The following is a 27,971-nucleotide window of genomic DNA, read 5'->3' on the forward strand; positions in this document are numbered from 1 at the left end:
GGAAATTAAAACAGACTTCTCAAAGACTGGATGGGCAGGAGACCCACAGGTGGCAGAGTGAGATAGAAGTTGACCCGCCCTTGGCTTGAATGGTGACATCCTGGAGTAGCACCTTAGGAGATGCGTATTTCTTCTGTCTCTTGTTTGCTAAAAGACAGTTGGATTGCGGGTATATGATGGACCAAACCATGGGGTAGAATGAGCAGAATTCAGTACCATCTTGGGACCACATAGACAGGAAAGAGAAGAGGAGGTAGGCTGGTGTTCAGATTCAGTTTCTATGTTTTCTTCTCTGGAACTTCTACCATGTAGCCTCTGCCTCTGCTGAGGACTTGAGAGCACCTCTGTGGCAATTGTCAGTCTGATTCCGGGAGGATGAGGACTTCAGTTCTAACATCTTTATACGTGATGACAGATCTAGATGTCCTCAAAAGCTATCACCATTGAGAAGAAATAGCATGTCTAAAAAGGAGTTCCATGCCCTCCTGTGTACCAGAGAGCCACCAGCAAATCTGTTCCTGGGGTGGGTATGGGGACGGGGGCAGCTCCAGAGGGCCAACTAAAATGAAAACGGAAGAAGTTGATCCAACCCTTCCACTTCACCGCTCCATGTGGGGCTGAGAAAGTTATCTGGTTACTTTGAACCTCAGTTATTTTAGCTATCTACACAAAATCAAGTAACTATGTGACTTGTTTATCTTGTTTGGAGAAATGTCCACTTAGATCCCTTGTCCCTTTTAAGAATTGATTACATATATTTTTTTATCACTGAGTTGTAAAAGTCCCCAATTTTTGTGGATACTAGATACACTTGTGTTTGAAGGATGTCTTTTCACAGTCTTGGTAAGTGCCCTTTGTTGTAAAGTTTGAAAATTTTTTGATGAAATCTAATTTTATTTTTATTTGGTTGTTTGGGTTTATAGTGTTCTAGCCAGGAAATTGTTGTTTGAAGTGAGGCTGTAAAAATTTTACACCTGTATTCTGTTCTTTAAGCTTAAGTTTTTGATCAGTTTTGAGTTAATTTTTGTGTATGGGAGAGACCCTGTTTCTTTTGCTTATGGATATCCAAATCCCAGGACCATTTATTGGAGAGCCTGTTCTTTCCCCTGTTAAATTATATGGAAGTCTTGTGAAATATCAATTGACTATAAATATAAGGATTCATTCTAGAATTGTAGTTCATCAGCCTATATGTCTATTTTAAAATTAGGATCACATTGTCTTGATTGTCATAGCTTTGTAGTAAACATTTTCTAATTTACTTACTGATTTGATATTTGACCTTTTGGTTAATTTGCAAATATGTTGCTTAATTTTTAGATATTTGAGGATTCTCCTAAATACCTACTTATTCTTGATTTCTAATTTCATTCCATTATACTTTGTATGACTTCAAGTACTTTTAAATTGATTAAAGCTTGTTATATGGCCTATCTGTAGATACATAGATCTATATAGATATCTGTTTTGGATTCTGCTTCATATGCACATGAGAAAAATATGTATTCTGTGGTTGGATGTGATATTCTAAAGATGTCTGTTAGGTTCTTCAATTTTTTTTTTAAAGATTTGTTTATTTGAGAGGCAGAGTTACAGAGTGGAAGAGAATTTTCCATCTGCTGGTTCACTCCCCAAATGACCACAATGGCGAGAGCTGAGCTGGCCATGAACCAAGAACTGCTTTTGTGTCTCCCATGTGGGTACAAGGGACCAAGGACTTGGACCATTTGTTGCTAATTTCTCAGGCACTTTATCGGGGTGCTGAATTGGAGGTGGAGCTGACAGGACTCAAGCCGGCACCCCTATGGGATGCCAGTATTGCAGCTGGAAGCTGTATCCTCAAGTCTTCTATTTTCTTGGTCTGCTGTGTAATTAGTCACCTAGTTGTTGTATTCATTATTGAAAGTAGAAATTGACTTTCCAACTCTTTGTTTTTTTTTAAATTTCTCTTAATTGTTGAGTTATATATTTCTCCCTTCATTTCTTTCTCTCTTTTTAATGAGATATATTTATTTTTTTATTGAAAAGGCAGATTTACAGAGAAGGAGAAGCAGAAAGAGCTTCCATCCGCTGGTTCACTCCCTAAATGACTGCAATGGCCGAAGTTGAGCCAATCCAAAGCCAGGAGCTAGGAGCCTCTTCTGGGCCTCCCATGCTGGTATAGGGTCCCAAGGCTTTGGGCTATCCTCTCCTGCTTTCCTAGGTCACAAGCCAGGAGCTGGATGGGAAGTGGAGCAGCTGAGGCCTGAACCGGCACTCATATGGGATCCCAGCACTTGAAGGGGGAGAATTAGTTAATTGGGCCATTTTGGTGGACCCATATATTTCTCCCTTCATTTCTGGAAATTTTTATTTAATGCGCTTTGGAATTCTGTTATTAGCTACACTTACAACAGTGATTTTTTATTATTTCAAAATACTTATCTTTGCATTAATTTTTATCTTAAACTATTTTGTTTAATATTGTAACCTTTTCACTTTTGTCTTAGCTAGTTTTTTATGGTGTATATTTTTCCTTTTACTCTCAACCTATTTGTACCTTTAAATTCTTTTAAATTGTGTGTGTATTTGAAGAATAGAAAGATGGGCGAGAGTGAGAGATCCCCCACCTGCTGATTCACTCCCAGATGCCCATAACTAGGGCTTCGTGTGGCTGAAGCAAAGAAAGAGAAATTTGAGGTTTTCTGTTGAGAGACAGAGACCCAAACCCTTGGGCTGACAGGTGCTGCTTTGGGGTGTGTGATAGCAGGAGGTGGCAGAGGAGACTGGCCTTGACACTGGGCACTCTGATATGGGCTGTAGGAGTCACAGGCGGCAGTTAACTACTGCACTAAATACTTACCTATATTTGTGACTTTGAATCTAAAGTGTATTTCTTATGTACAATATATATTTAGTTCTGCAAAAGCCACCACCCCAGATGCCCTCTCCAGCTCTCTCAGCCCTCCCCCACCCTGTGCTAAGAAGTGCTTTTAGAGAGGGTCCTTGATCCCTGTAAGATTCCGGTTTGTGGCAACAAAAGTTTGGGTCAAGTGCTACAGGAACATGGCAGTCGAACAGGTGAATCAGAACTGAGGGGCCCAGAATGGTTGGGCCTACAAGTATTTTAATACACGAATCTAGTTTCTTTCAGTCTAGAGGTTAAAAAAAAAAAAGCATCATGAAAAAAAAGGTTTTTTTTAAATCCTGTATGGTAACATCACCCAGGGTCTCACTCCCTTTTCTATTGCTATAATCACAGACCGAGTACTTGCTATAGAATGAAGGCTTACTGCTCTCTGCTCCTGAGGCCGGCTCAGCATTGGGGTCCCCCTCCTGTGAGGTCCCTCTCGCTGCAGAAGACTCTGCCGAGTCTGAAGGCTTAGCGAGGGCAGCACGTGGCAGGGCAGAGACTCAGCTCGCTCTTCCTCTTACACAGCTGCAGTTCCCCAGGGTTATAAGGCTCCAGGCCAGGGCCCATTTAACTTGAATTGACTCCCAAGGGTTCCACTTCCACATACACTTGGCAGTTTAAGTGTCTGTCCTCCTTGTGTTTTCCAGTGGAGATGAAGTTTCAGCGTGATTGATGGGGGCCTAGACGGTGGGTGGTTCAGCCAATCAGGTTCTCTTTGGCACTCGTGCAGCCCAAGAGAGTCCTGGCTCCTCTGCTTCCCGCCAGCTCCCTACCAGTGTGCGCTCTGGGAGGCAGCACTTGATGGCTCGCATGGCCAGTCCCTGCCACCCAAGGGGGAGACCCAGACTGCGTGCCTGACTCCTGGCTTCAGCCTGGCCCAGCCCTGGGTGGTGGTGTCACCTCGGAGAGTAAACTCTGATTTTCAAATTAATTCAGTGAAGAATCCCGACTCCCAGCTAGAGGCTTCAGCAGGACTCTTGGTGGGGGCATTTGCATCATTGCCCCCAGCTAGAACATGGATTGCGAGTGACCTCTGCTTTGTTGTCCTTGTTGTTAGATGGGTACATGTTACTATGCAGGCCCGCTGGAGGCTGAGGGCTTTCTGTTGTTATAGCTACATCCATAAACCATGCAGTTCACCCACATGAAGCCTACAGCTCAGTGGTTTTCTGGTATATTCACAAAAACGCGTACCATATTTAGAATGTTTTGAGAAAAGAAATCCTGTACCCTGTTAGCGGTCACGCCCGTGTTTTGTTTTTTTTCCCTTAACATCATTTTGCAAGCATGTTTTCCTGTTGCCCAACAGTCTCCTTTAGCCATCCTGTTTGATGACTCCTAGCAAAAGGCTTTCGGGTGGAGAAATGGTACTGCCAAAAGTGCTCTAGAAAGATGGCGTTGGTGAGAAGCTTGAGGGATCAGTGAGGACCAGGGTGGCAAGAGCAGGTGGTGAGCCAGGGACCTGGGACACGGCTTCGCTTGGACTCAGGAGCATTTGGGCATGGGGCTGGCAGAAGCTGGGTGTAGTAAGCTTGTCAATCCCAGACGCAGTAGCACGGGTGTTGGGGGCATGAAATGGAGGGGGGGGGGGCAAGCTTTGGGGGATGTTCAGAAGCAATTAGGGCTGGAAGGAAGAGAATTGAGAGTTTAGGATGTGAAGACCGCAGTGGAAGCCTTTGCTGATCCAGGTCCTGTTAAGGATAAAGGGCGAGCCCCAGGAACACTGATATTTAAAGGAGGTAGGCAGGAAGTGAAGGACGGGGAGCGTGTCCTAAGGTCGGAGGGCGAGAGTAAGCCTTCTGGATTGTGGCCATAAGCAGCACCCGCTCCCCGGGATCCTTGCAATTTGGGTGCAGGCAGCCCGAGGGGAAAGTTGGTAAGTCAGTGTGTAACCGTCAGAGCAGAGCCCGGGTGCGTAGGCGGCGGCACCGGGCATCAGTGGCTTCGCGCACCGTGCCTGGTGGAAGAGCTGCTTTACTGGGGAGCTGCGTCGGGAGGCAGGCAGTGCGGATCTGTTGGGCATCCGAGTTCCAACTTGGGGGAAAAAGTTGGGGGTTTGTCCAGGTTAGACGTTCGCTACCGCAAGGACACCGCCCACTGCCAGATCAAGAGTGGTCATGTGTGGGCGTAGACTTGGGCTTCAGTTAAGCAAAGGCGTTTGGCTTGGGAGTCCGAGAGGAGCGGGCATGGCCACCAATGGGCGCCGCGGTCTTCTTGGGTCCCGCCCACCCTCCCGCCCCCTGCTTCCCCCGCCCCTCGCCCCTAGAACTTGGCAGTGAGCGCGGGAGCCGGCAGCTCACATCCTGAGTTGGAGAAGGCGCGGTCCGGGTTCTCCGGCCGTGCCCTGCGGGGCCCACGCGGCTGCCCTACGCCTGGCTCGGCACTGATAAGGCAACGTCCGAGGTTGGGGCTTTCCTGCCATGCAGCTGGAGACGCAGGACGCGCTGTACGTGGCGCTGGAGCTGGTCATCTCCGTGCTGGCGGTGGCGGGCAACTTGTTGGTATGTGCCGCGGTGGGCATATCGAGCGCACTGCAGACACCCACCAACTACTTTCTGGTGTCCCTGGCGGCGGCAGACGTGGCCGTGGGGCTGTTCGCCATCCCCGTTGCCATCACCATCAGCCTGGGCTTCTGCACCGACTTCCACAGCTGCCTCTTCCTCGCCTGCTTCGTGTTAATGCTCACCCAGAGCTCCATCTTCAGCCTCTTGGCCGTGGCCATTGACAGGTACCTGGCCATCTGCCTCCCGCTCAGGTGAGGCGTGCGTGTGGCGTCCCACAACCCTGAAGCCCCTCTCCTGGCCCAAGTTCCTGCCCTTGGGGACCCCCAGTGGGCAGGGTCCTAGGAGTTGCGCCTCCCAGCCTGGAGGTTGCTGACAGCCCTGCAGACCTTGTGACTGAGCTGTCCAGACCTTGTCGATGACCCAGAGCAGGATCCTGTTGGCTTCTGTGCTTCCCGGAGTGTGCTGACTGCACATCCCTCTAAGAGAACCGTAGGGATGCCTGGGAGGGCAGCACATGGCGCCAGGAGAGATGCCCCATGGGTTGTGGGTGGTGGGCATTGGTTGTATATCGCATCTCCACTCCTGTGCGGAAGGCTGTTTTCTCCTAGCCCACACTGGCCACTGCACAGCACAGGGTCAGGAGAGCCGCTGAACTGTGGCTCAAGTGCCGGGGGTCTGGGGAGGTGGAGGGAGGGAATCCCTCCAGTCGGAGTGAGTACTGCTGACAACCCAGCCTCGGGGTGTGCTGATCCGAGAGAAGGGCCTGGGTAGCTTTGAAGAACGCTACTGACTCCTTGCATGTTTAACGGTGACTTAAATCACCGTGTGCACAGGCTTTTAAAAGAGTTACAGCGCTTCTGGGTTTGCCAAACACTGTCCGCCAGCCTCAGTCCGCATGCTGTTGTGTGACTTAGTTTATCTCTGCTGCCCTGTCGCAGTGAGCTGAGAAGAACTGCCAGGATTTCCAAAGTTACCTGTCCACTCTTGCTCCGGCACTGAAGAACGTTAGTATTGGAGGTTGGAGCCAGCCAGCAACAGGGTGTGTGGATTCCCGGGCTTGGCTAACAAGTTAAGGGTTTGTTGAAAGCCTCCTAGGTGCCTGGTGCCTGGCACCCCTTTGGCATTTCAGAGGTGAGCTCGGGAGTCTTTAGATTTAGAGCTGAGACTGGGACAGTAATTCCTAGCAGCCGGAAGGAAGGGAAGGGCACTCACTGAATGCCAGCTAAGTGCCAGGCAGTTTATTGTAAATGATCGTGGCAGTAATCCCAGAGGGCAGGTGCCGTTACCTCTGTGTTTCAGATGTGGGAGTGGCAGCTCTAGGGAGATTAGTTTTGCTCAGCATGATACATCTGGAGTGAGTGGCAGATCTGGGACCTGAGCGAGGAGCTGACGCCTTGCGCCCACCTGTGCCACCAGCCATGCTACAGGGCTGTGTGTGGAAGTAGCATTTGGGGCTAGGGAGGAGCACCCTGCCTGTAGTCTTCTGGTGGCTGTGAGGGAAATGCGTTTGTTGGGAACTGAGCAAGGGAGTACTCCCACATGCCTTTTCCAGAGGCTGGTCTCTCGGCTTATGTTCTGAGTCCTGGTGAATAGGAACCTCCTGCATGGCCAGGCTGAGGGCCGTGTGGGCTGTTCTGCATCCTGCGGCCTCTGGCATCTGAACACCATTAGATGGCAAGTAACTTGTCAGGTATGCTGAGAACCCAGGGATTTCCAAGGGTTGGGGCATACAACACCCACCTCTCCTCTCTCCCCCATCCCTTCCCTGCTTATTGGATCCTAGTGGATACTTGTTGGCCTTTTGGCAGTCACCTGTTCCAGGATAGTTGCCCATCTAATGGTACCCCCTGGACCTTTTCCCTGGTAGAGACTCAGAGACACCCCGGCTCACTTACGAGTTCCTGGAAGGATCTGCCATGCTGTACGCAGCAGGAAATTTCATTAATATTTAAATCTGCCCTAACAGGACTGGGCGGGATCTTCAAACAACTGGTGTAGCAGTGGGGAAAGAGGAGAATCACAGACCCCTAACTTCTGCTTTGCGTTTGCTGGGAGGGAAGAATGCCCTCGGGGTGGCCAGGAGGCTGAGAGGTGTGGAAGAGGGGTGTGTGTGGTCAGGCCCCCGTGTCTGAGAGTAGGAACATGTGAGCTGCCCGTGGCACTACCACCCACTCTGTGGACCAGAGGAAGGCCTTCATAGCTTCGCCCTCCCGGGCTGGAGCCTGGGCAAGCCTTCTGCTCCCAGCGATTTCTCCCTTTCCAGTTTCCAGTTTGTGCGCCCCACGAGCCAAGATGAAGTGCAGAGCCTGCCTTGCCAGGTGCCAGGGATTCCCACCACACTAGTATCTCTAACCAAGGATTTGGGTTTCACTAAAGTTTGAGATCACTAAACTGTGACTTTGCACAGTGGGAGAAAAGTCAGTAGGGCCCCTTTTGGGATAAGTCATCTCCCGTCACAAAGCTTAGCAGAGAGAAGGGTGAGGCCTAGGGAATGAGGGTCCCAGGTGTGAGGCCCTGCATCTCCCCCAGGCAGAATCAACCCTAGAACTGGCCCTGTTCACTGACCCCATATGCCCAGGAGGCACCCCCAAGGCTCCCCTGTGATGCTCAAGATCACAGCTTGTACCTGCCACTCAGCTGACCAGGTGTCTGCTAACCTGGGGGAGGTGACAAGGTAGAAGGAAAAAGGAGCCCTCAGGTGATGCTGGGCACAAAAATGACATCCTGACTTGAAAAAGAAGGGTCCCTCTCCCATCAGGGTGATGGGGGGTCTGTTTATTCTGATCTTACGCACCGCTGGTCCCTGATGTGGGTGCTGGCAGAGAGTCCAGTTCCAGTCCTGTCACCAGGAGTGGATGGTATTAACGTGGAGCCCCGGGTGCAGGTGTCTGTCCCCCACAAGCACGCTCTCATGTCACTTTCTGGCTGGTCCAGACAGGAGCACGTGTTCCTGCCTCATCTGTCTGCTCCTCCCTCATTCCACGTCCACAGCTGAGCTGAGGGCTGACCTTGACTTGTTCTGTCCTGCCTTGCCTTACCTTGTCCCGTGGACTCAGTTTCCTTGGTGGTATGGTACTAAGTTTTCATTGGGGCTGAGGCTGGCTGCTGTCCCCTCTGGCAGGAGAAGGGAGTCTTGGGGAATGCGTGGCTGGCTGGGTCCATAGAAAGCAAAGACATGTCTGTGGACCTGGAGTGTCCCCCTCGCTTCCCGCAGGGCCTGCTTGTCCCCTCCTGGAGGTGCATGTTAGAGAGTTTTGAACAGACTCTAAAGTCAGTAAGCATGTGACCTCCACAGGGAGCTCTGTGTGTTTTTATAAAACCTTTTTTTTTTTTTTAAAGATTTATTCATTTTATTACAGCCAGATATACAGAGAGGAGGAGAGACAGAGAGGAAGATCTTCCATCCGATGATTCACTCCCCAAGTGAGCCGCAATGGGCCGATGCGCGCCGATCCGAAGCCAGGAACCTGGAACCTCTTCCGGGTCTCCCACGCAGGTGCAGGGTCCCAATGCATTGGGCCGTCCTCAACTGCTTTCCCAGGCCACAAGCAGGGAGCTGGATGGGGAGTGGAGCTACTGGGACCAGAACCGGCGCCCATATGGGATCCCGGGGCTTTCAAGGTGAGGACTTTAGCCGTTAGGCCACGCCGCCGGGCCCCAAAACCTATTTTTGAGCAGCAACCCCTATGCCATGAAACTCACCTTTAATGTTGTTTTAAAGGAAAGCTGGGTAAGAAAATGTTTAGTTCTGGATTCCCCCCACACACACCCAGCCTTCCGAGGACTCCCCTCCTTGAGTTCTGCCTTCCTGCCCCTGTGTCAATGGCCATTTTCCTCTTCCAGAGCCTTCCTGTTGCAGTGGGCTGAATGATGGCCCTGAAAGAAGGATGTACTGGTTTGAAATCCCAAAACCTGCAGAAAAGAGCGCAGCCTATGGATCCCCATGGGAGACGCTCTCCGGATTGTCTGGGCGGGCCCCTCCTCTCTGGGGCAGAGCCTGGGGTAGCCTCGAGATCAGCAGAAGCTGGCAGTGCTGCAGAAGGAATTCTGCCTGGAGCTTCTGGAGAGCGTGCATCCCTGTAGACTTCAGCCTTCAGAGCTTTCTGTGCGTGTGTTCATTTCTCTAAAGATTTACCTGTTTGGGCCCGGGGTTGGCCTAGTGGCTAAATCCTCACCTTGCATGCCAGGGATCCCATATGGGTGCTGGCTCTTATTCTAGCTGCTCTACTTCCCCTCCAGCTGCCTGCTTATGGCTTGGGAAAGCAGTGGAGGATGGCCAAAAGCCTTGGGACCCTGTACCCACATGGGAGACCCGGAAGAAGCTCCAGGCTCCTGACTTCGAATTGGCTTGGCTCTGGCCATTTTGGCTACTTGGCGAGTGAACCAGCGGAAGCAAGATCTTTCTCTCCTTCTCTGCTTCATTCTGTGAATCCAGCTTTTCAATATGTTTCAGTGTTTACCCGAAGGGCAGTTACAGGGAGAGAGGGAGAGCTTGATCTTCTAGCTATTGATTGCTTCACTATCCCAAATTGACTGCATCATCGCTGAAGCCAGGAGATAGAAACACCGTCTGGGTCTCCCATGTGAGTGGCAGAGATCCAAGCATGTGGGCCAACTTGCACTGCCATCCCAGGCACATTAGTAGGGAGCTGAATCAGAAGTGGAGGAGGGGCTAGCACTTGGCGTTGAACACGCTGGGATCCCATATGGGTGCCTGTTCTGATCCCAGCAGCCCCCATTTGTCATCCAGCTTCCAGCTTGTGGCCTGGGAAAGCAGTCAAGGATGGCCCAAAACCTTGGGACCCTGCACCTGTATGGGAGACCCATAAGAGGATCCTGGCTCCTGGCTTCTGGCTTTGGATTGGCACAGCTCTGGCCATTGCAGCTATTTGGGGAGTGAATCAGTGGACAGAAGATCTTTCTGTCTGACTCTCCTCCTCTCTGTATATCTGACTTTGTAATAAAATTAACAAATAAATTTTTAAAAGTGGAGGAGCTGAGACTTGAACCAGTGCTTATATAGGATGTCAACATTACACGTGGTGGTATAACTGCTGTGCCACAACACTAGGGTTTTGTTTTATTTTGTTTTAGGATCCAACACTTACCTCGATGCTTGGCTGGATGGTAGGGACCCACGCCAGGGATAAAAGCAGGAGCGACTAAATGAAGGAAGCATGCATCAGGGTGGGCATTCCAAAGGGCACAGCCAGGGTGGGGTGGGTGGACCATGTGGAAAAGGATATGGGGAGGGAGGGCCTGAGCTCTCTGGCGCATGATGGCAGAAGGAAAGCTCATCCAGTCAGTCTTAGATGAGGAAATGAGAACTTCTCAGAGTTCTGGGCGAGTTGAGGGAGGACGGGGCAGATAGGGGCCCGAAGGTATCCTGGGACTGCGAGCCAGCCAGCAGGGGCCAGGGCCGGGCTGAGGACAGGTGTCTGCAGATGCTCACGTCTGGCTCCTCCTGTCGTGTGCGGGTCCTGTTACTTCCATCAGGGAGTCACTCTGCTTGTCATTTGCCCTCTGCTGTTGGCACACAGTCCTCTCAACTCTGCCTCCTAGCCTGGAGCAACAACCTTAACCCTGGCACCAGGTGGCTCTCGGGTGTGGCCACGTTTATAACAAAAAACTTCAGCCTCCAGCCTGGCTGGGGGCTGTTGCTAGGCACGCAGCTTCCTTGGTGGGCATGTGCATGTCTGGGCAGGAGCGGAGATCCTGCTGTGGTCACTCGGGTCCTTTTGGACCTGCTGAGCTCTGACATCATCCACTGTGGAGGGCATCAAAGGTCCTGTCCCCTCCCTGGGGTAGAGTCAGCCCAGTCCTGGCTGGCTGCTGATTAGAAGCATGTGAGGACTGGGCAGGGGATAGCCTGGGGCGCATTCCCTCTGAAAGGTGAGGAAGGGGGACCTGGTCCAGAGCCCCCAGAGAGCAGGAGCCTGCTCTGTAGATGGGGCTGTACCCACAGCCACCCAGCGGGCCCAGCTGCCCTCAGTGTGAGCAGGGAGACGAAGGTGAATGGCATTTTTGTGACAGTAATCTGGGTCCAAGGGATCTCCGGCTACAGCGGGCTCTGCCTGCTGGGCACTAGGGGGACATCTGTGTACCTTGCTCTTCTGCTGGCATGGCTCTGCTTGCTAGGACAGGAATGGGGAAGGATCTTCTCAGACATTGGGTTTGCAGTGTGACTGTGAGTGGCTGCCGCTGTTTTTGAAGCCTTTTTGGTGTGTCTCACCCCTGCCAACCACTCATGGGGTCAGACGCTTCACAGACCCGAGGAGACAGAGGCTTGGGTATGGTTAGTCCCAGGCCACATGCACAGAGGCCAGGAGCAAAGACCCCTGTGTCTCCCCAGGAGCCCCCAGCAAGTGACACTCACCCCCTTCAGGAGTGGTCTGCCCTTCAGTGATGGCTGTATGAGTACATTGGCACTTTGGATGGGGGCCCTTTAAATGTTCGAAAGGACACAAACCAGTGCAGCTACCCCGTCATGGGCTCTGCCTCATGGGTGGTGGGATGTCCCTTGGACCTGACTGAGGGCAGCGGGGACCGCTGAGGCGCCCAGGCCTCCACCTCCCTGCTTGGACAGGGGTGGGAGGGCCCAACCCTGGAAGCTTCAGTTTGAGCCTTGCTTAAGCTCTTGATCTTGAAGTAGCAGGCTGGAGACACTGAGAGCCCTAGCAGGAACTTGGGGCAAGCCTGCTCAGTCTCTCACAGGCCCTGGAGGGCAGCTCCTCATGCAATCAGAAGGGGTGGCGCACCTTTTCTAGAGGGTCCATGGTGGGTGGGAGTGAGCCTGTACAAGGGAGCAGAGACTCCACGTGGGGTTCAGGGCCAGAGTGGATTAGATGGAGCAGCAGGTCCGCCCTGGAGGCTTGGAGCTTCGCTCTGGGGCTGGATTTTGTCCTCCTGGCAAATCTGTGAAGTATTGTATGTTTTTCTGAAGTAGAGGTCAGCCAGGAGGCACAGAGGTAAACTTTCCCAAACACCAAAGGGTGCAGGAGGAAGAGTGAGCTTCTCCCCCAGCCTCTCAGCAGCCTTGTGCTGGGGCATCCCCAGCATGAGCTTCTCCCGGTGGCCCCTGCCTTTGAACCGCCTCCTTGGAGCAGCAGCTACTGCCTGCCTGCCCTGAGTGAGCACTGGGCTCAGCCCTAGCTGCTCAGCACCAGTTCCTTCCGATTTCTGTCATAGTTTGATTTTTCCAGAGACTATTTCAGTCTGCTGTTCTGGTTGTAGATACCACTACTTACTGTCAAGAAAAATAGAAAAACATGTGTTCCCACCTTGCTGCCTTTCCAGGTCTCTACTTTTGGTTTTTAAAAATATATATACATTTTATTAAAAATTATATACTTAAATATTATATATTAAAATACACACAATCATATTTATATACTTGTGTAATATATTGAAATTATTAAATTTTAAAATTTTATGTTTATATTTGTATATGTATGTATATGAAATAAGTATATGTATATATATTAAACTTATATATGTTTGTTTGAAAGGCAGAGTTGAAGTGGACAGCCGGGACTTAAACTGGCACTCAAATGGGATGCCAACGTTCAGGTGGCAGTTTAACCTCCTGCACCACAGTGCCATCTCCTACTTCTGGTTTCTATCACCCTTACTGACTCTTTGCGTAATAGAGATTTACCTAATAGAGATCTTGCTTTCAAGAAGGTAACTCGTGGACTGGCATTTGACACCACAGTTACAGTACAGCTTAGATGCCTGCATCCTGTACTGGCCTGGTACGAGTCCTGGCTGTCTGCCTGACCCTACTTCCCATGCGCCCTTGGAGGCAACAGTCAGTGGCTCCCACAGTGGGGTTCCAGACTCCTGTCAGCAGCCTGGCCCAGCCCTGCTTACTGTGGGCATTTAGGAAGTAACCAGTGGATGGAGGTCACATTCCTCTCTTTCAAATAAAATGAAAGTAATCAAAATTTAACATCATAATTCATGATGTTTTAAAAAATTGAAACTCTATGTACAGACTAAGTTGTGGATGGAAAGTCGCCCGTGTCTGATTTCCGGGTTCCCAGTTTGCCTGTGAGAGGTGTTATCTGTTACTTCTTACATTATCTTCTGCAGTGTATTGAGCATGTACATATTCCTCTACTACTTTTTATATTGTCAAGGTTTATGTCATTTGCATTTATTTTGTAACTATTATAAAACTTTCTGAGCTGTATGTGGCGTTTCCAATAGCTAGAGCTTGGTTACCAGCATCTATGGTATCTTATTTCTGCACCTCTTAGGAGAATTTGCTCCAGAAAGGAACAGAGTGCTTGGTGGCCAGAAATGTGGTCCTGCTGCAATGTTCCCCAGGCTGCTGAAGGAGACAGCTCTGTTGTCCATGTCAAGTGGATTCTATTTCCAGAAGCAATCTGTTGCTGAAAAGTATACACAATTTAGTCTGCTTCCTGTCTAGATCACAAATTTTCTCTGAAAATTAAAATTAGAGATGGAAGAGACGTGACTTCCAATATCGTGTAGATCACCCAACTTTTAGAGCATGTTTAAGTTATTTATTTGTGGTGAGAATGACCAAGGGAAGGATGGAGGGAAGAACAAAGAGAGAGAGAGAAATATCTTCCATCCACTGGTTTATTCCCTGACGTTTCCACAACAACCAGTGGTCCCCCATGTCAGTTGTGGAGGCCCAAGTACTTGAGCCGTCACCTGCTGCCTCCTGGGATGATACTAGCAAGAAGGTGTGTCGGAAGTGGAATAGCCAGGACTTGACCAAGGCACCCCAGGTACCAGCATAAACTATACAAACATCTGCCATAGGCCTTTTAAAGTGGTCATTGTGGGCAGCTGGCAGGATGTTCTCCTTGGTTGTTGTCCAGGAGAGAGGGAAGAAAGTAAAGGCTGGGGTAAAGGTGGTGGGATAGAAGTGGAGTCTGGGGGCCTCTGAGATGGGGGCAATGTGACTTCTGCCCCCAAGGGCTGGTGTTTGATATCAGCCAAGAAGTCTGCTAGGGTCTGGAGCAGAGGGGCCTCCAGGAAAGCCACCCAGCCACCCAAAAGGCCAAGGCAGGAGTCTCAAGGAGCAGAGGTCAGTAGAACTCGTCAGTGGTGGGAATTTGGGGTGGGGTTTATTCCAGACCCTAAATAATTGTACCATAGAATTAAAAAAAAAAAACTAGTCAGTGAATTGACCCAAGAAGTGTGGCTGCCCAGGACCGGGCAGAGCAGGGATCAGTGGGCATAGGTCCGCCTCTGTTCGTCAGCTCAGGTGACTGGCCAGTAAGTGGGCATGCTGAGTGATGTGTTTCTGGCTGCTAGACATGATAGCAGGGCACACGTGGACCTGGTAACTTGGGTAGATGCTGGACTGAGGGAGAGGGAAGAGTCCAGGGTGAGTCCCTGAGTTGTGGGCAGCTGGGTGATACCATCATGAAGGCTGGGCATTTTGCACTAAGTGGGACCTGGGTTGTTTAAGGTCCCTGTGGGTGAGGACTATAGTAAGTTGTGGGGAGTTGGGATCAGTGCTTCCGCCTGGTTGCGGACCCAGCTCCTTTGGCCTCTGCACACACCTTCCCTTCCTTTTTCCATCTGAATGTGTTAGAGTGCCTGCGCCTCCCTCAAGCTCTGCTCTCTGCTTATCACCTGCTATGCTTGACGCCCGCCGCTGAGAGTCCTGCCTCCTAGAGCAGCTTCTGTCCATGTCTCAGTTTCCACTGCTGCAGTGTAGTATACAACTTTCTGGCGAGACCTACAGAACCAGGTTCTGTGAGGAGCACTTTGTAAACCGTCCCCACCCCATCTCTGTGGCTCCAAGCCCACCTCCACCCAGCACTGGGGAGCCACTCTTCTCTGAGCTGTCTGAATCCAGTTACCCTTGTAGCCTGCTCCTCAGGTACTTGCCATCTTTTTGTCTTCTTAAAGCTTTCTTTGATATTTTTCAAGAATTACAGAGTGCAAGGGAGACAGAGAGATCTTCTCTCTGCTGGTTAATTTCCCAAATGACTGCACTGACAGGGGCTGGGCTGGTCTAAAGCCAGGTACCAGCAGCTTCTTCTGGGTCCCCCACGTGGGTGCAGTGGCACAAGAACTTGGGCCATCCTCTGCTAGTTTCCTAGGTGTATCAGCAGGGAGCTGGATGGGAAGTAGAGCTGCTGGTACTTAAACCGACTTCCCTATGAGATGCTGGTGTTGCAGGTGGCAGCAGCCTTACCCGTCACACCATAGTGCTGAATCCCATCTTTCTTGAAGATGTATATATCTGTTTCTTTGAAAGGCAGAGTGATAGAGAAATATGGGTAATGGTGGAGGAGAGGGGAGAGAAAACAAGGGATGTGTACGTGGTGGAGTAGGGAGAGAGGTCTTCTGTCACTGGTTCATCCCACAGATGGCTCCACACTTGATCTTAGCCGAAAGGCCGAGAAGCGATCCCAGATGGCTTCAGGAGCTGGGGCTGTTGTATATATACGCACGCACACATGCACCACACTCATATATATTGTATATATATATATATATGCACACACATGTACCACAAACACTCATATATATGCACATACACACGCTTGTGTATATATATAAAACTTGACTAACTGAAGACAGTCTGTGGGTTTAAAGATGAGTCATTCTGAAGCAGTGTGTTTTTTTCACAACTTGTAAGTTGTAAAATGCGTGCAATGAATTCCTATAGATCTTTCATGTAAATTCACAATATTTGCTTTTTACTTTCTCAAAAATAGGAACATCCACTATGCAAAACTATCAGGCTCGTGACTTTTTCCGTTGAAAGGCACAGTGACAGATCTTTCCAAATGGCCGCAACAGCTGTTTCTGAGCCAGGCTAAAGCCAGGAGCCTACAGCACCAGCCTGGTTTCTCACAAGAGTGGCAGGGGTCCAAGTACTTGGCCATCTCCTGCAGCCTTCTTGGGTAATTCACAGAGAGCTGGGTGGGAAGTGGAACATCTAGGAAGTGTAAAATGAGGTGCTGGCATTGCATTCAGCAGGTGAATCCTCCACCACAAAGCCACCCCCCATGCTCAGGGGTCCCAGCAGACGCTACCGGCTACAGTCAGATGTCCCCAGTCATCCTAGTTATAGATTGGTTTTATTTTTTTAAAGATTATTTTAATTGAAAAGGCAGAAATACAGAGAGAAGCAAAGACCAAGATCTTCCATCTTCTGGTTCACTCCCTAAATGGCTGCGATGGCCAGGATTGTGTTGATCCCAAGCCAGGAGACAGGAGTTTTCTACATGGGTACAGGGGCCCAAGGACTTGGGCCATCCTCTACTGTTTTTCCAGCCATAAGGAGAGAGCTGATGGGAACTGGAGTATGAAGGACATGAATTGTTGCCCAGATGGGATGTTAACACTTGAAGGGGCAGGATTAGCCTGTTGAGCCACTGCGACAGGCCCTTAATTGGTCTTTTTTTTTTTTTTCCAATGCAGGTTCCAGCAAAAGACATGTTTGCATTTAACAAATCTCCTTAATTTCCTGAGGTCTGAAACAGAATCTTAGTTTTATGTGTGTGTTCTTTAGTTTTGGTCTTTAAAGACGTTGACTTCTTTTTTTATGTATTTCAAAGTCTGAATTATGGGGTCAGAATTTGGGAAGCCTGGGCTTGGCCCCTGCCCTTAGTCTGCTGGGTGAGTTAGCTTGGCCGTGCTAGCAACCGAGTGCATGCTGTCTCTGTGTCCAGCTGCCTGCGTTCTGCACCCGCTGTCCTCAGGTGGCTGCAAAGGACAGTGACTTTTTTGCTGCCTGCCTTTCCCTGTGGCAGTGGGCAGAGCAAAGTCCACCATGAGGTCTGACAACACCTGCATTTGTTGGAGTAGCTCAGAGTCCCTTAGGAACCAATGACCTCCCCAGAGGCACTCAACCTGACCTGAGAGGAGGTCCTGGCAATTCACCGTGGCCTCTGGTGGGGAGCAGAGAACACTTATAAAGACTTACATTGCACACTTGTAGAAGTTTGAAATAAATAATGTTTCATTGATATAATCGCAGAATTGAAAACTTGGGCCTTAATTGGTGAATTCTACTTCTTCATTAGAATACTAGTTTAAATTTTTTGTTTATTTTTCTGTTCATGAATATTTTTTTTAAAAATGAATGCTGTATCTTTGAACCCATGCACATTAGGCAGGAGAATCCACTTATGTGTGTCTTACACAATTTTTCATTAATGTCTTTTCATTGAAGTTCACTTCCTTGAATAAACTTACTCTCGCTTTATTTTTTGATTATTTTGATTTTTTTAAAGACAGGTTTCTTGTATTAGTTTCTCCTAAAATTACGTCATGTTTTCTGCATGTTTTACTTAGAGTGAGAATGTGAATAGGAGTCTTTAGGAAACCAGTTCATAATGCAGCCCCACTAGTCTTTGCCATTGGTGATAAAGTGACTTGTATTTAAGATCAGGGAGGTCTACTTTATGTCTGGTCAGTCAGTGAATGTCATTCATTTGGGGAATTTAGCTTGTTTAAAAAAAAAAAGAAATGAATGCTTTAAGAACATTCTGGTTAATAGTCTTACCTACTTTCTTTTTTTTTTTTTTAAAGATTTATTTTATTTTTATTACAAAGTCAGATATACTGAGAGGAGGACAGATAGAGAGGAAGTGGAGCTGCCGGGATTAGAATCAGCAGCCATATGGGATCAAGGCGAGGACCTTAGCCACTAGGCCACGCTGCCAAGCCCTTACCTACTTTCCTATAGCCCTTGACTGTTTGTGCCCTAATCAACTATGTAAGGATAATTATTATATATATTTATATATATGTATATATGTGTGTGTAAACCATAAACCTTCTGGTTTGGTTCCATGGAGAATCTGAACAGGAGGCAAGTGCTGATAGTAACGGTGTCCCCTTGTGCCCTGGGAGCATCAGGTAGTCTATGAACAGAAGCTCACACCAGACTCATCACGCCCCCATCCTCCACCGTATGTATCTTGCTGTGGTTAGAGCTGTTGAGAGGAGTGTTTAAAAGAATGACTTATTTTTATTGGAAAGGCATATTACAGCGAGAAGGAGAGAAAGCATAATCTTTATCCGCTGATTCACTCCCCAAGTGGCTGCAATGGCCGGAGCTGAGCCGATCTGAAGCCAGGAGCCAGGAGCTTTTTCCCATGCAGGTGCAGGGACCCAAGGCTTTCGGCTGTCCTCTACTGCTTTCCCAGGCCACAAACATGGAGCTTGATGGGAAGTGGAGCAGCTGAGACACAAAACAGTGCCCATGTGAGAGCCCAGTGCTTGCAAGGTGAGGATTTAGCCACTAGGCTGTCTTGCTGGGCCCATGCTGAGAGGATGTTTATGCTCAGCCACACAGTGTTCTGATCCTGTTTTATACATGCAGGCTTTCTTCCCCTGCCTGCTGGCTGGGCAGGAGTAGAGCAGTGAGCAAGGCATGGTCTTCTGTTGGCCTGCACATTGGGTGGCTTTTCCTTGGGCTCATTAACTGAAATACCTGAGGGGAGCTTCTTGGGCCAGAAAGGTTGAAAAAGTTGATTCCAGCTAATATGTGGGGGTTCCTAGTTCAGGGTGAGATGGCCCCATGCATCTGGTGACTGGCCATGGTGGAGCAGGTGCAAAGTTGCACGGCACCATGAACTAGGAAGCAGAGCAGAGGAGCTGGGCCATCCTCAGCTCAATGTAGCAGCTCCCTCATGAGAACCACCTTCCAAGGGCTCGCCCCCTAACACACACATTGCTCACCAGGCCCACCCCAGATGCCATCATTACATCAAGTGTCCACCCTAAACCAATCAACCAATAGCATTAATCAGTGAGCTGTTAACTTGGGGGTTAAACATTTGCATGAGTTTGGGGAGCTAAGTCCTATCTAAGTCATAACAGGGCTCACTGGTCATTCAGGGGGAAGAGACAGCATGGAGTTAGGTGATGGGTGGTAGGTGGGACAGGTGCTCTGGGCAGCCAACCTGGTGTACTTCAGTAGAGACTGCACTGCCTCCAAATGAATTCCTGTGGTGTGGACCAGATCATGAGTGGTGGGACCAGGGGAAGGGTGTTGGTACAAGGCAGGCGTTGCTTTTGCGTATCTGGTGTTGCCTAAGCAAATGAGGTGGAATAGGAGGAGTATAGTTCCAGTTTTCAACAGCAAAGGAAAAACCTTTGCTGTGACTGCTGTGCAAATGAGGTCCCGTGGGTTCCCAGGGACAGAGAAGACAAAAACAGCTCCCGTCCTCATGTTGGCACCCCTTCCACAGAAGCTGGGTCCAGCCTTTGGGGATCTTGGCTGCAGCAGGTTGCACTGCTGCTGTGCCCAGCATGGTGACAGCACCCTGGCTGTCAGCTCTCTTTGGTGGCACTGCTGTGGCACTTATTGCTGTTGGTAACATTTTGCCAGTATTTCTAGTAGATGTTTTGGGGGTATGGTTTGATATCCACTGGGACAGCATCTGTTCCATTGGACCACTTGCCTGGGTGACTTTGTTGGTGCTATAGTTACCAAATTATGTAGTTTTGAGTGATCTACCCTTGCCCCATTTTAACCCGAGTCTTGTTGTCTGTGTGCAGTTTTAAAGAACATGAGGTTTTTCTAAGAATGTATACTGTCCGCTGGCATGAGGGAAAGGCAGAATGAGTGCTGGCCAGCCAGGTTAGGCTGCAGCACCAGCTGGCAGGTGCCAAGACTGGGTGTGCATCATGTCAGTCTGGACCAGTATCCCCTGACAGGTGCAAGATCCAGGGCTAGGAGCATACCTGGCAGGGAAACTGTGGGCACTCTCCTGGTAAGCTGTACCCACCACTGGTGAGCAAGACAATCAGGGCCGGGAGTGGGCCAGGCTGGACAAGGCCATGGTACCTGTCAGCATATGTGAGGACTAGGTCTGGGGGCAGGTTGGGCTGAGCTAAGTTGCAGCACCCATGGGTGGGATGTGAGCTGGGCTGGACTAGGTTGCAGCAGTGAAAACTGGGGGTGGACCTATTGGGGGTTATTGGGGGTGACCCTGAGTAGATCATGACACCCACTGGTATATGTGAGAACCAGGTCTGTGGTGGTCTTGTTTTGCTGGGCTGCAGAACCCATTGGTTTACATGAGAGGAGAGGCTGGAGTAGAACTGACCAGGCAGCTTCATCTACCAGTATGTTTGTCAGCTCATGCAGGTGACAAACCAAACCTGATTGTGCACTGGCTTGCACATGCAAGAATCAAATCTCAGATCACCTCAGGCTACTGGACTCACACCCCAGCCACAGGAAAAATCACAAGATGTGTGATCCCCCCTTGAAGTGCATGTATCAGTATTGGGCCTCCTTAGTTGCTAATCCTGGGCAGTGGACAGCACGTCCAGTTGCACATGGGGGACATGATGGCCAGTTCATCTAGGCCAGCAGAGGACGTCATCTGCCTATGGTGCTGGCATCCCATATGAACGCCATTTTGAGTCCTGGGCTGCTCCACTTCTAATCCAGCTCCCTGCTAAGGCTCCTGGGAAAGCAGTGGATGCATGGCTCTGGTGCTTGGGTCCCTGCACCCATGGGAGACCTGGATGGAGTTTCAGGCTCCTGGCTTCCACGTGGTCTAGCACAGGCCATAGCAGCCATTTGGGGGAGTGAAACAGTAAATGGAAGATTTCTGTCTCTCTCCACCCCCACCCTGCCCACTCTCTCACTTTCCCTTTTTTCCTGCAACTCTGCATTTGAAAATCAGTAAAATCTTTTACAAGGGGAAAAAAGCAATCCCCAGCTTCAGTGAGCAGTGGCAGCTCCGTGTGTGGGTGCCACATGCCAGCCCTGCGCAGTTGTTAGCGGTGGCTGCTTGACGCTCTGGGTGTGAGGGGAGCTCAGCTCTTTGCAGGCCCTGGCTGAACAAGCCACGTTCAGTGTCCCTGCCCAGAGATTGCCCTCGTGAATCTTAACTGAGAGCTAGGAGTTAATTTCTGAGGCTGAGAAGGTGGCCTGGTTAGAGCAGGAGACCCTGCCTGGGCAACAGGCCAGCACTTGTGTGGCCCTTGGCCATAGCCCCTTGTATTATGTAATCCTAGCACTCACACTGTGCCTTTTGTTGATTCCCTCCGCATGACTGTTTTTCTGTTGATCTCCTTAGCTAACGAGCTCCTTATAAAGAGAATGGATGGATCAGAGTTCAGATACACATGCGTGTGTGGGCACACACACAGTGTATTGGGGCACTGCTACTTCCCAGAGCCCAGGTTTTCCCAGGACACCCCCTTTTGTGTAGACCTGCAAAGGCTTGGCTTCTTCTTGCCCTGGTTTTGTGTTCCCTTCTCTGCTGCCCGGCACTTAGTCCGTTGCATGCCCGGCAGGCGTCACGGCCAGGCTCAACACCCTCTGCAGTGGAGGCCTGTGTCTTTCAGGAGCCTTTGAGGATGTGGCCCCATGCATGCAGACAGCAGGATTTTGAGGGTACAGAGCCTGCATCAAGGGCGGAGCTGCGGGGGGCATGTATTTAGGCAAAGGGCTGAGCCTAACTTGGGGAGAGAGGTGGGAGGACACACGGCAGGGGCAATGGGGAGGAGAGAAGCAGAGCCTTCATGAAGTGCCAGGGATCTGCACCAAGGAACTGCTCAGTGCAGAGGCACCTGCCCACTTCCTGCTGCAGCCCTATCTCCTCCCATGCCCGGGGTCAGTGGCATGCACTCCATGGGCGCCAGCTGCCCTGTGACAGTAGAGCAGTGTCTCCAGTGTGGGTCCTGGAGTGAGTGAATTTGGTGTTCAGCAAATGCATTCCTGCGCAAGCCAGGCCCGCAGAATCTGGCTGTGTCCAGCAGCCAAAAGAGCCAGCACACGTCTCTCTTGGTCTGCCTCCCAAGAGAGTAGCAGGCAAGTCCCTTCCTCCAGTTCCCAGTTCCCATCCGGCTGCCTTCCAATTAGGGGCTCCCTGGAAGCGGCCAGCAACTCTGGCAAGAACAGATGTGTCTGAGGGGACAGCATGAAGCCCAGCCCATGGGCAGGTGACCAGGGGAGCTGGGATTTGTCAGATGGGCACTGGAGAGCCTATAGCTTCTTAAGCAGGGAAATGTCTGCTTGGGGCAAAGTGAGAGGATCTGTGTCTGACCGCAGGTGATGGGCAGCTGTCAAGTTCTAAATCTCTGGTGGTGGTGGGCAGCTGTTGTCTTGCGAGGCTTGGGCTGAATAGGAGAAGGCACACAGGCTGCAGCTTCCCAGAGTGGGGATGTAGGTGCTGGGGTGGCTGTGCTGCGAACGGTCTAACACGGGGACTGCAGTGTCTGTTTCTAAAACTTGGTGTTTGGGTCTGTGGCTCAAAGGCTGATAAGCGTGAACGCCCACCTGCCAGCTCGGGAGAGGTTAGAGAGCATAACTTATTCGCGATGGAGACCTGGGTCGTGAGCTCTGTTTTTATCCTTTACAGTTTGAAGAACCAAGAGTCTAGTGTTCAACCAGTTAAGGGGCCTGCGACTCACCCTGTGTGCCCTACCTCCTGACGACAGCTGCCTGCTAATGCAGACCCTAGGAGGTAGGGTGATCTCTTAGGAAATTGGGTCCCTGACACCCACATGGGAGACCTGGATTGAATTCCAGCTCTGGACTTTGGCCCAAGCCCAGCCCCAGCTGTTGCAGCCATTTGGGGAGTTGACCTGTGAACAGGAACACTGGCTCTCAGTTACCTAAAATGCTTTCAGTGTCACTGGGACAGTAGGACAGAGACATGGGTCTATGTATTTCAGCTTTGACTACAGATTGGGGTTCCCAGAGAATGATTTCCAGTGCTCTGCATGCTCCCCTGGCTCGTTAACCTTGAAGTCCCACCTCCACTTCCCGAGGCTGTGCTCTGGGGTGACCAGGACCTGTGTCCACAGCCTCCCCCCCCCCCCCCCCGTGGCCCTGGTGCCCAAGCTCTTCCTCGCCCCCAAACTCCCACCACTCCCTGCACCTCACGCTGCAGCCTGTCTCTTGGCTCCGTCCACCTCTCTTTCTAGTGTGTTTGCTCCTTCCCTCCCCCTGTCCCCAATCATGAAAGACCCTCATGTTTCAGGTTCTTGTTGGCACACACTGGCCGCCACCTCTGCTGAGCTGCTCTCATTTCCTTTGGCTTCTTTAGGGAGGGACCACAGACTGTCCTGCCTGCGCCTCAGCGTGTCCTGCCCACCAGCACTCCTCTCTCCTCCTCTTGGACTTTTCCACTTCCTATCCAGCAGCTTTTTGCTTCCTGCCATTCGGGATCGGAATCTCCTTGTTTCTCCCTCATTATTGCAACCTGCACATTTGGAGAATTCACGATTCATTTGCATGTGTTTGTTTTCCAAGAGGGCAATGACTAGGTGTCCGTGCCTCACAGAGCCTGTGGCACCAAAGACCTCTAGGTGTCGGGGGAGGAAGAGAGGGAGAAATGGAATTTCATTGTATTCTTAGAATTGTATTTATGAACCATATTGAACCTGCTAAAAACTAAAAAAACAGTGCAACAAAGAAAATGTATGTGAAATACAAAAACGAAGCAAGCAAAATAAGAAAGGAAGAAATCTGAATGAAAGCATGAAGCAGGGAAGTGAGCCGATGACGGTGTGCTAGCCAGAAGCAGGTGTCCACAAGTGCAGGATCCAGCTATTTTGAGATGTACAGATGTGGGTGGATTCCAGTTATGAGAGGCAGTGTGAAGCCAGCAGCCTGTATGTACAGGGCATGCAATGTTAAATAAGAGGTGGTGTTGGCTGGCCGTGTGGCATATCAGGTAAAGTGAGCACCAGTGACACCAGCATCCCATATGAGTAAGTTAGGTGCCTGGTTGCTCTGTTTCCAGTCCAGCTCCCTACTAATGCACCTGGGAGAGCAGAAGAAAAATGCCACAAATGTGTAGGCTCCTGCTTACCCACGTGGGAGACCCAGAGAAAGCTCCTGGCTTCATCCCGGGCCATCCCAGGCTGCTGCAGCCATCTGGAGAATGAACCAGCAGATGGGACATGTGTTTCTCCCCCACTCCCTCTAACTATAGCTTTCAAATAAATGAATTTTTTTTTGAGATTTATTTTATTTTTATTGCAAAGTCAGATACACAGAGAGGAGGAGAGACAGAAAGGAAGATCTTCCATCCGATGATTTACTCCCCAAGTGACTGCAACAGCCGGAGCAGAGCTGAGTTGATCCAAAGCCAGGAGCCAGGAGCCAGGAGCCAGGAGCTTCTTTTGGGTCTTCCACACTGGTGCAGGGTCCCAAGGCTTTGGGCCGTCCTCAACTGCTTTCCCAGGCCAAAAGCAGGGAGCTAGATGGGAAGCAGGGCTGCCAGGATTAGAACCGGAGTCCATATGGGATCCTGGTGCATGTAAGGCTAGGACTTCAGCCGCTAGGCTACCGTGCCAGGTCCTAAATGAATCTTTTAAATATGGTGTAGTGCAAGGATCACACCCCTGTGAGCGTGCACTCAGCTTCTGGTCTTTGAATTGTATGCTGACTTGGTTATGTGTCCTCCTCTGTGAAATAAGTTGATCAAGAAAATATAAAAGTGTCCACCCTTCCCGTCCACCCCCCCTCCCGTTGGTATGTTTTGGCTGGCAGATAACAAAGTACCTGACAGTGTCGTAAGCAGTCAAGATATGTAATTCTCCCTGGAAACGATAGTATGGAGCCATGGTGGCCACAGAGTTGGTACCTCAAAGATGTCATCAAGGACCTGGGCTGTTTCCTTCCTTCTGTCTTGTCCTTGGCCGTGTCTTCAGGCTTGTCCCTCAAGGTCACAGGATGGCTGCTGCAGCTCTAGGCAACACAACATTTGGAGCAGACACAGATCAGAGTGGGGCAGAGTTCCTGTGATGGATCTCTCTCCATTTATCATGAAGTAAAATCCTTCCTGGGGTCCACTAGGAGACTCCCGTTGAGGTCACACTGTCTAGAACCACCTCACATCACCACCCTGGACAGTCACACAAAGCGGCGATGTACCACTACTTGCCTGCTCCAGACAGAATCCATCTTCGAGGCCTGACGTGTAATCAGCCATTGTCCATGTGCTGAGCGCTGTGAGTGGTGCACGAGGGAACAGGGCCGGGCTGGGGGCAAGCAACCTCCTGGACCTGAAGTCCTGGGACTCTGCATGCTTGGCTGTGTGACAGACAACAACCTGTTGCTGACAAGAACCCAAATGGGGGCAGAGGAGATGCAGGGTCACTGAGTGATGTGGCAGGACCTCCATTAACTTCTGAGCAAACAGTCAGCTCTTCTGCCTGTCCCAACGACGGCATCATATACTCCTGACAAGTAGGACCTGGCTGTGAAGCTGCTAGACAAGTTGGGTGACTCATGAGGATGGAGGAATGTGTTCATGATGCCCACGGTGGTATCAGTAACCTCCTGGGTGCAGGCACTGTGCCAGTGTGAAGGGACGAGGCCCAGTCCTGAAGGGTTGATGTTGTGGGGGAGGGGAGGGGACATACGTAATTAGGATCCATGATACGTGTGTGCATGGGCCAGAGTGGGAGTGGTCACCTGTGCCTGAGAGGTGACCAGGAAATGTGACCCTTGAAGAGGAACAGGTGTCTGTGAGATGCGGCGCACAGCATGGGCACCCAGGGAGGCACTGGGCCTGTGGTCCATGCTGACAGACCTCATTCTGCAAGCAAAGGAGGACTCCACACAGACGGGATGTGTCCTAAGGTACATCAATCAGATTATATCCTGTCTTCCAGGAGACAACAGGAAGATTGATTTAATTCACTCAACGTCATATTAGATTGACTGCATTCATTTATACAGCACTTCATGTACCTGTGATGGGCCGGTTATTAATAGCAAAGTTTATACTCTGCCTTAAACATATGTAGACTAGTTCATAGTGAAATGTTAAAAAGGTACTTATGCTTTTTAGTGGTTTTAGATAATATTTCCTGGTTTAAAATATTTGCTATTGCCCAGTTTTGTTTTAAAGATTTATTTGAAAGGTGGAATGACAAAAACAAAAGGGAGCTCTCCCTGCTGACACTCCCCAAATGGCCGTGATAGCCGGAGTTGGGCCGGGCTGAAGCCAGAAGCCTGGAACTCCATCTGGGTCACCTGTGTGAATATCAGATGTTCGAGTACTTGGGGCATCTTCTACTGCCTTCCTAAATGCATTAACAGGGAGCTGGCTGGGAAATGGAGTGCCCAGGACTAACAGGAGTTCGAATAGGGATATTATAAGGGGTGGTTTCACCTGCGCACCCCAATGGCAGCCTCCTGTTTCTGGACTGTTACCCACTCTGCCACTGGCATTTCTCTACAGGCAGGGCACCTGCAGGATGACACTTCTGCAGCAATGCAGTTATTCAGAAATGACTGCCTGTGAGCCAAGCCACACCACGGCTGTTACCTGGGGCAGATGGGAAGACCACTGCCCAGAGCCCCGGGCAGTCTGCCTGACCCCAAGGGCCTCTGTCTGAAACCCGTCAGGCCTCTAACACTGCAATCTCTGCCAGTCCTGATGTTCCTCTGTTAACTTGTTCACTTGTCACACCATCCCTGTCTCCATGCTGTTTGCTAACTAAGGGACTGTTCTGATCTGAATCATTGTTCATCACTAAACAGAGAAGAGTTACCAAGTCAAGTCTTCCCAAGCCTGTTTGAGCAAAGCTGCTTGTATCTGCTCACACGTCCTCAGTGTGGAGGGTTAGGCCCTGGTGCCAGGGAGGGGATCTCCACGGCTGTTGGGGCTAACTGACTGTGAAACAAAAGCAGAGGTGGGCCATTGGACTGTGGCGGCAGGGTCTTCCTGACTGCACAGTGGACTGACTAAAGCTGTGGTGTTGTCCTTCTGAACAGGTACAATGGCTTGGTCACTGGGACTCGAGCAAGAGGAGTCATTGGCATCCTTTGGGTCCTTGCCTTTGGCATCGGACTGATTCCATTCCTGGGATGGAACAGTAGGGATAGTGCCACCGCCAACTGCACTGAGCCGCCTGGGGACAGGGCCACGAATGAAAGCTGCTGCCTCGTCAAGTGTCTCTTTGAGAACGTGATCCCCATGAGCTACATGGTCTATTTCAACTTCTTCGTGTGCGTCCTGCCTCCGCTGCTCATCATGCTGGCCATCTATATCAAGATCTTCATGGTGGCCTGCAGGCAGCTGCAGCGCACTGAGCTCATGGACCACTCGAGAACAACCCTGCAGCGGGAGATCCACGCGGCCAAGTCGCTGGCCATGATCGTGGGCATCTTTGCTCTCTGCTGGCTGCCAGTGCATGCCATCAATTGCATCACTCTCTTTCAGCCAGCTCGAGCTAAGGATAAGCCCAAGTGGGCAATTAACATGGCCATTCTCCTGTCCCACGCCAACTCGGTTGTCAACCCCATTGTGTATGCCTACCGGAACCGAGACTTCCGAGAAACTTTCCACAGAATTATCTCCAGGTACGTGCTGTGCCAGACAGATGCCAAGAGTGGGAATGGGCAGTCCAGAACCCAGCCCGTCCTCGGCATGGGCCTATGACCCAGGCTCCCGCCTCTCTGAGAAGGCGCGGATTCACAATAAACAGGACAGGATACGACTGGCTGATTCTCCTTGTGAAAGGACAGGCCAGCTTCATGAGCGTCTTCCTGGAGTTCCCATGTATCCAGTCATACGTACCTAGCAGACTTGAAGGGTGGACACGTACAGGGATATTTATACTTCTGTTCAGTTGCTGTT

The 27,971-nt window shown here is 50.4% G+C and overlaps 1 protein-coding gene across 1 annotated transcript; it reads left to right on the top strand.

The window, feature by feature from the left end:
- Positions 1-5,185: 5,185 nt before the first annotated feature.
- On the top strand, positions 5,186-27,957 carry ADORA2B (adenosine A2b receptor). The gene is made up of 2 exons (XM_004599304.4): positions 5,186-5,648; positions 27,107-27,957. Exons 1-2 carry the CDS (start codon positions 5,314-5,316, stop codon positions 27,771-27,773), a joined length of 1,002 nt encoding a protein of 333 aa, XP_004599361.2. The 5' UTR covers positions 5,186-5,313; the 3' UTR covers positions 27,774-27,957.
- The last annotated feature ends 14 nt before the right edge of the window (positions 27,958-27,971 follow it).

This window comes from Ochotona princeps, chromosome 17 (genome assembly GCF_030435755.1).
Source record: "Ochotona princeps isolate mOchPri1 chromosome 17, mOchPri1.hap1, whole genome shotgun sequence".
Taxonomy (NCBI): domain Eukaryota; kingdom Metazoa; phylum Chordata; class Mammalia; order Lagomorpha; family Ochotonidae; genus Ochotona; species Ochotona princeps.